The 8,402-nt window shown below is 42.5% G+C and overlaps 1 protein-coding gene across 1 annotated transcript in view; it reads right to left on the minus strand.

The window, feature by feature from the left end:
- LZTR1 (leucine-zipper-like transcription regulator 1) overlaps nt 1–8,402 on the minus strand; it is a 36,059-nt gene that overhangs the window by 3,987 nt on the left and 23,670 nt on the right. Inside the window, exons 11-16 of the mRNA XM_009320363.1 lie at nt 7,784–7,967; nt 5,777–5,946; nt 3,745–3,901; nt 2,144–2,270; nt 891–1,040; nt 575–680 (exon numbers count right to left, since the gene is read on the minus strand). Coding sequence (XP_009318638.1) covers nt 575–680; nt 891–1,040; nt 2,144–2,270; nt 3,745–3,901; nt 5,777–5,946; nt 7,784–7,967 — 894 coding nt within the window. The remainder of the gene's footprint in view (nt 1–574; nt 681–890; nt 1,041–2,143; nt 2,271–3,744; nt 3,902–5,776; nt 5,947–7,783; nt 7,968–8,402) is intronic.

Raw genomic sequence — 8,402 nt, forward strand, 5'->3', positions numbered from 1 at the left:
GTTCCCTGAAGTGCCCCAGTGAGACTGGCACGGCAAGAGCAGTGGGTTCGGTCTGCCTACCTAGTAGATGGCTTTGTAGGCTTTCTTATCACAGAATATTTTTTTGTTAGCTTAAACTTCATTGCCAGATCCTGTCAGCATTACTGATAAAATAAGACTAACGTCACCTGCACATCACTGTTTGCCCTGGTACAAATGTCTACCGAAAAAAGGTTTGGAGTTGTGAGCACATGGTACATCTTAAAAAGCCCTCTAGAAACACTGGTCTACAATGGGGGACAAAGAGCTCAGGAGGAACATCCTGTTGGCCAGTTCAGCAATATCTGCTAACACTTCAGCACAGGAGCACTAGTGATACAAAAAGCAGATACGGAAATAAAGCCGCTGAAGGCTGCGCTCCTGCACACGTTAACCACGCAGGGCCACTGTCATTAGAAGGGTTTGTGCAGTCTCAGCAGATGTCAGTTTGGACCGACTCAGTGAACCTGGCACTGGGGGCACCCACTTGACTAGACCCTTCAGCTTTCCTGTACCTAAGTCAAGCAACTAATTAAAGCTGCTTGGGGACAATTACCTGGAGTACGTTCTCCACTGTGACATTCATTTCTAGATTCTGCTTACAATAGGCTTGCAGTCTGTTGTTGGAGAAGCCGTAATAGTAAGGTGCAGCGAAGAGGTAGCTGTTAATCTCATTAAGGGAAAAAACGTAAAGCAAAGGTAACAGCACTGATTGTAAATACAAATCAACGACAGAAGTTAAAATGCAGTGCCTGTTAATGCAACCCTGACAAATAATCCTCCCAGGTTGTGCCTGGCAATCTAGAGCAAAAGGAAGGGGAGCTGCTGTACCTGCACTTTAGACAGATACTTCAATTTAGATTTAAGGATACAGGGAGTCTTCAGGAGGCATGTTTACTTCTCCATAATAAATGTATCTAAGCATGGATTCAAATGCTTGCTTGCTGGGAACCATTTCGCCTATAGAAATATTCACTTGCCCATCTTCTGGCATGAAGGAACGGAACATGGCTTCAAAGTAACTGGAAAAGGAAATAAAACTGATGTAACACTGCAGACAGTTGTTCTGCAGACAGATGGTTTAACCCAGTATTGTTCAAAGGCTGCTCTTAAGCCCTACAGCTTCCAAAGCAAATTCAGGTGACAACCTGGGCAAAAACACTGCTCAATTGTTGTTTCATATATGTCTGCCTGTGAGAGAACTCAAAATATAATCCCCCTAATTTCCATCAGCACTACCTGAAATTTGTCTCTGTTTCTTGAAAATTAGGGCACATGGTGCTTTGATTTTTGTCTAATTTGCATAAGACCCAGTAGAGAGCTTAAAGCATTATGAATTTCCTTGGTATCTACAGGCTGCCAATCATGCAGAGTTGTTTTAAGAGCTGTGAAATGCTTCTGGTAAAATACCACGGTAACTAATACTGAATATTTTTACTGGGACTGGAAAAAAATTGTGACAGTATTTGAAATAGAAATTTTATGTTAACACAATGACTTGCAGAACATAAAGGTGCAGGTACACAGAACACACAAGCGAGGGACAAACCCACTTCACCCACATACTGAGGAGGGAGAATACTGCCTGTCTTCAGAAGGGTGAACCTGCCTCTGCAACAACGTATGGGAACAATCTAGTCTCTGTTATGCACCACTTTTTGTTATGCTTATTCATACCCAGTCTTAAATATCAGCAAGTGAGAAAGAGATTCAAGTTTCACATGACTCAAAATGGATGTTCACCATCAGAAGACTCTTTCTGACCTCAGAGGACATCTGTTGCTTTCCACTTCACTGAAACCGACTTACACTTTACACCCTTTTTCCCTTCCTGTGACTTTACAGATTCTTTGTCTTGCAGTACACCTTCTTACACATCCTCTAGAGAATCTCTACAATTTTAATTTCCTCCTGTCTTTCCCTGCTGGGTATCAAATTGAAAAAAATATTTAATCGCTGTTGCTTAAAGGCTTATTACACTCATTGAGCAAAGCTGCATCTTACACTTCATGCAGATACAAAGTTCCTCCCTGTCTTCTAAAAAAAGCAAGCTGACCCACAGATTGCACAGCACTGAATTTTACACATACAATATTTGTTATTGTTTTAGTAAACAGCTACTCACCTGGAGCGGGCTGCTAGGATTGCTTTATGGGCTGGCCGTGGGTGGCCATCTAAGAGAAGGATGATATCACAGAATTCAGTCCCAGCTCCTTCTAGGTAAGCCTTCATGTCCTGAATTAAAGATGTTCCTGAAAGTTAACATAATGAAATAGCTAAAGACACGATAGTTCCAGGTGACCAGGTACTATCAAACTAATATATGGCCAAGCCATAGCTCCAGCCCCCCTTTCCTTTGGGACCCTTGGGGTGAGTTTGAGGCAGGCCCTTCCTCGTAATCTTGGAGCAAAATGAGCTTCATCCTTCCCCATCGCAATCCATTACCTACTGCCCATCCCAGAAACAAACCTGGCAGCTCTGCTTTCAAACTGCTGACAGCAAACACCGGCAGTGGCCATGCTGAAAGGTGTTCTCTTTAGACAAAGAAATCTGATTTTTCCCCACCCTTTTCTTCTCATTTCCAACCACCAGGAATATAAAATTTTGTCTCTTAATGGAAAAGCTTTCCCAAATCCTCAATAAAGGCTTCTTTTATCCAACATTTTAATTAACCTTTGAAAATACACAATAACTGAGAAATAGAGCACATTCAAGTGTGATCCAAATTCACTCATATTTTCAAAATTCATCTTTCAATTTTTTGATGTTTGGGTCTCTCGCACCGTTCCAGCTCCAGATACAGAAGCTGGCTATGCCATCTTCCTGGAGGGTGCACCTCTCTTCTCCCTGGGACAAATGCCAGCCAAAGGCTTTCTACTTGACCTTCCAGGACTGGCTTCCCCTTCTTTTTCTCCAGTCCCCAATTCTTTTTGTGCAGTATTCCAAATCAATACTGGCAATGCCTCTGAATTTTGTGGCCTCAGCTGATCTCATTATTGCATTCCTTTTTTTGTGTGTGTTGGGATGATGAAGTCTTGAATAAGGCTAGTCCCAAATCAGTCCTTGATGAATTCTGTAATAGAACTGTAAATCAAATCTTCTCCTTCCAGCACAATCACAGAATGAAAACTAAAGACATGACCATTAGTACAGGTTATTCATCTTCTCAAAGTCTTCTCCTCCATATCTTCTCTTCCTTTCTTCCATTAACTTTTCTTTTTCTTGGTTAATTTTTCCATGCTTTTTTTTCCCCTCTCCCCCTCTTTCTTTCACAATAAGGTCTACCTTGTCAGCACTGGCTTACTCACAAGATCATCTGCCTTACTCCTGCTCCTTCTTCGGTGAAAACCTATGAGCAGGCCAACCCTCCCACTCAGCTTTGTTACCTTCTAGTCCACCTAAACTGAATGTCCACTGCCTTTTCTTTGAATCATCTCATGCCTCTTCTCTCCCTGAACAGAATCAGGATATTTTATTGCAAGTAGAACACGACTATATTTAACATGACCTTTCATTATTTTGATGGGGATTATGTTCTGACTGAAGCTCACTGGAAAAAGAACCGGCATGCCCTGTCTTAGTCTGGGAAACAGCCTAAGCACAGTTATACCAACTGAAGAATCGGTGGTCTGCAGTGGTTTACTTCCTAGGCTGTTTCCGAGACTAAACAAACCATTAGCAATGCAAAAACAGCACAACTAATAATTTTATAAAGCATAAAGTTACCGATGTCAAGCGGCTGATCAGAATGTGTTCGAACAGGAGGTTGCTGTTTTCTCCGTACAATCTCCACTATGAGGGATGAAGAAAGATGCTCAAACTCCTTCATCATTATTACCTGATTAAAATGTGATTCCTTCACCACAAAGTTCAGGCAATGTTCCTTAAAAAAAACCAACAATATTAATAAAAAAATTACAGTTTACTGTATGAAGTCATCCTACAGCATCACATAAATGTTACCATGTTACACGTGTAAACTGCCATCCTTTTCTTACGACCCTCCACATGGATCCTGCAGCTGGAACTATCGAACAATGATCTCCTTCCTAAGTGACCATTTAGGCTCCTACTTGAACAGGAAATTCAGGACAATTCTAAGCATCCAGAAAAACCTGACTAAGAAATAGTAACAAGGAAAAGATTATTGTCGCCCATCTAGCTGCTCTGAAGACTTCTAAAATAGGAATCTCGGGAGACGCCACAAACCTCATGGAGCTAACTAAGATTGGTTGCTATTTCATAATAATTCTTTATACAATTAGATACCAAAAGTTAATTAGAAAGGTGAAGAGATCTTAACTCTTAACACTATACATTAAGAGTACAAATAGTTTGCAGGATTTCCTTGTGTGGATTTTGCCTCAACCTTTTCTGTAAACGTTGCAGTCTGAAAGAGCTCTTGAAGGTTCTTGTATGACAAACTTGCTAGAAAAATCATGTGGTGGAAAGGTGACAAATGAACCAGACCTAATGCTGAACAGTTAAAAGGACAAAAAATGGTACTTCATTTGCCAGTGCAAACCAAGGCTTTCCCTCAAAACACTTTCATAAGCAAAAAATACAATCTATTTTTTGTACTCACTGTAAGGTGAGTACAAAATGCACCCAAAGAATAATTACTACTGTCCATTTTCTGCCAAGTTATTTCACCTTGGATCCACAGGGATCTGTCCAGGACCCATCTGTAAAACATTTTAAACAATGACTAGGATGCCAGAAAGAGCAGCCTTCTGCAGATGGCACCCACCCACGAGGACTAACGCACACTTGAGAAGACAGGATGCCAACTGAAGGTGATCCTGACCAAATGGAGTTGTGTGGAAGAGCCCCTGTCACCCTGCTGGTAGCGAAGGCAGGTGGAGGTAGCTGGCTGATCTGAAATTATTGGCACTAGATCCACTAATGCCGAGATACTTGCTTGAGCTGCTGGGCAGCTAATGGCATCATGGTCCTATGCACCGAAGACTGTGCCAGCATTCATGTACTTGCTGCTGACTCTGCTGCTGTCCTCCTGGATGCCTTTCCTTTGCCCAAATCCAGTGCATAAAGGGTGCCTGAGGAAATGCTGGTGCATACTGGTTTGTCTAGCCCCACTCTGCTTGCAACCACCAGCTATACGTCCGACTGATGTGCACAGGCTGCTCAAATAGGTATTGCATCATCTTGGACTTGGGTGGAGCACCTTCTTTGCAGCTTTAAGCAGAATCAGCTCTGGCCACTGTTGGTGGGACCCAGACCATCACAGAAAATCATGGTCTGAAGCCTGGGGGTATCGACTCTGTCTTGACTTTCAGCAAATGCCTAAAAGGCCTTGTCCTACTACATAGAGACGAAGAATCGCAGACATGTTTTGTTTTTCAGTAGAGTGTTTTTCAGATCAAAGGCATGAGAACGGAATTTAGTTTTTCATCAGACCAGGTGAAAGAACCTGTTTGCAGTCTCTGTATAAAACAGTGGGACCAGAAAATGCACTGGTTCCATCTTGCTGCAGTGAGAGTGAACTGAGGAAGAGCCAAAGTCACTCTGCCCTTTACATCCTACAGGGCAGATATGCAAAAATATCAAACACTTACCGAAAACCTACATAATATTTATGAGCAACCGCAGAACAATCCACTCTAACATAACTCAAGCAACTATAATTATAGGAAAGAACTGAATTTGAAAAAGCTGATAGCTTTTGCAAAGCATTAATTACATCAATTTTGTTTTTTTAAATTTCTTACCAGTTACTTTGTATGCAAAATGTGATTACCTTTAGCTGATCCAGCTGAAGCTTGTTAGCGTTTTCACACACAATGAGCACATTCTGCAGATCTACGGATGCTTCAATATATTGAAGGCAGAGCTGTTCCAGTCGAGAGAGCTTGAAGTTTAAGGCTAGTTTGTATACATCCATAATAAGTAACACATCCTGCACATGACCTGAAATTACAAGAGAGAAAAATGCTGGAGAGCTCACAGAACAAAGAGAAACTTTTCTCTAAGTATTTCTTTTTACATCAGCTTGAGCATTTGGAATGGTAGAATGGTCAGCGATTGGAGTATTTTTATGAAGAAAAAAAATCCATTGCTGGTTAGACAAAATCTGAATTGATACTAAAAAAGGAGTTTCAAAATTGAGGTATGAAAGAGCCACCCCAAAAGATTTTTTGGACAAAGATTTTGTGACAATCTGGATCATAATTTTTTAAAACCCTCAAAAGAAAATGAAGTCTCTAAAAACACGGACAAGCTCCGAAGCTAGCAGCCCGATTTTCCAAAGTGCTCAGCTGCTAACAGCTCTGCTGAAGTCCTTGGTTTTTATGCAGTATTAGCAAACCACTCCCTGATTTTGACAGACCCTTAATGAAGGCACTCCGTGCTTCTGCATGTACAGGTCGGAGGCTGGTCTAGAAGAGAGGGCTGAAGTAAGAGAGGGGCAGCAGGGACCCTCATAGGCCACTGCAGTGGGGCTACGGGGACACCAACTCAAGGAATAATCCTCCACAGCCTTTGCTTTCCTCACAGGAGATCTCTGGCCATCTGCTGTAACCACTTTTTGACAGAGAAAAACCTTCTTGCATGTCACATGCTTTCCCTGTGTCTAATCAGGAAAATCCCATTCGATAAGCATGCCCAACTCTACTAGCTCAGCCTCTAGATGGATCCCCAAGGTGCTGCCCTCTGAACTGAGAGGAGCAACTAGGAATACAAATGGTCAGGACAGGGCCATTGGAGGATTCCAGCAGACAGGTAAGCACCAAGGAGAACATTTGACGGGCTGGGGAGAAGGGTAGCAGGCTGCCTGGGAAGCCTGTATCAAAGGGGAGAGTTCAGTGTGATAACCCCTTCTTTGGTCTGATCCTGTCATGCAACGAGCATGCTGAGGATCAGTGAACCTGCTGAGAGCAATGTTGGGATCCCGGGAGCAACCAGGGATCTGGCAATGTTGGCAGACATCAGTGAGAAGGTTCCCTCATTCCTGTTAATTAGGCTTGCTCTCAGACATGCCACCTCACAGGGAAAGCCTTGAGACAACTGCATACAAATTATTATTTTCCTAAGAATTATCTTTTATAGAAAGGAAAGATCCTGGACTGAAACTGAAGCAAAGCTTCCAGCGTTCCACCATTCCATGTGGCTGCAGCTTCCCCAGCCCCACCAGCTGGAGTTCCCCCGGGTATCCAGTCTGACTCCCACAGCCCAACAGACCTCATCGCTCAAGCAAAGCCAGGAGTTAGATTTGCTGTGTGGGAGCTGAGAGATCTCTGGCTATTACCTCTCAGCCTCCAACTGTTTTTAACTCAGGGATCTTCAATGAATGCATCAAATGGATTTTTCCTTTCTTGAGGCATTCCTTTGGATTGGCATTTTGAAGAGATGATAAATACTGGCTTGCTCTGCCTTTCTGTGTGGGCTCAGTTTGCAACGGATCAAAACAATACCAGAAAAAGGAAATAAGCCAACCCAGGATACATGGTCCTTCTAGGCAGGTTGCTGTAATGTTCAAAATACCATGAAATTTTTGTTTGTTTGGTTGGGTTTTTTTACACCTTTTGGAAAGATCAAGAACCTGCTTTTCCTTGATGTTTGAAAAGAATTAGGAAAAAAAAAAGCACTGTTAGTATGCTTTGATAGAAATCTGCTATTTTTTTTATCTCAGGTAAGTAATTAAGTGCTCAGAGCAGGACTGATCATCTGCAAATGCTCGATCTTGCTCTGTATCAAAATAAACGTTTGCTCCCCAATTGCTAGTACTTCTTTTATCCTGCCGTCCTACCTTTGCGAGGGTATTTTATTTTATCCGTATACAGAAACTGCATGAGCACCTCGAAGGGTTGCGCCTCAGCTTCTCGGATGGGCACTTCCAGCAGCGGCTGCAGGCGGCACAACTTGACATTCCCACCAATCCCATCCTTCTGACACGTCGCATGTCCCTCATCTTCAATATCTTGCTTTGATTTCTGAGACAGAAAAAACACTCAAACACGGCAACAAGGCTGTGTCAGCTCACACAGATTACTATCAAACCAGAGGAAAGGTCCTTCCCATTTACTGCACAATCTTCAAGAGCCAAGGTCTCGTTATCTTCAAGATTATCTTAAAGATAACAAGGAATTCATTGGTCTTAGAATTACTGTTCCATATCCTGTGACAAACATGGATCAGAACAAACGTGAGCTCCTGGATGAAGCTCAAAAGCAGGACCTCAGAAAAAGGGAGGAATGAATTCCACTGAGCTCACATTTCTGCCCTCAGTGGGAACAGCATCTCTCCTTGGAGAAGAAAGATGTAGGAGCAGGTTCCACAGACTCCTGCCTTTCAAAGTCAGAGCTCAAAGCGCTGCAGAGAAGTATTTTAAGCCACTCTGTTACTTTCAAGTTTCACTTTGACAGCCT

The sequence above is a fragment of the Pygoscelis adeliae genome, unplaced genomic scaffold (assembly GCF_000699105.1).
Source record: "Pygoscelis adeliae isolate BGI_AS28 unplaced genomic scaffold, ASM69910v1 Scaffold343, whole genome shotgun sequence".
Taxonomy (NCBI): Eukaryota; Metazoa; Chordata; class Aves; order Sphenisciformes; family Spheniscidae; genus Pygoscelis; species Pygoscelis adeliae.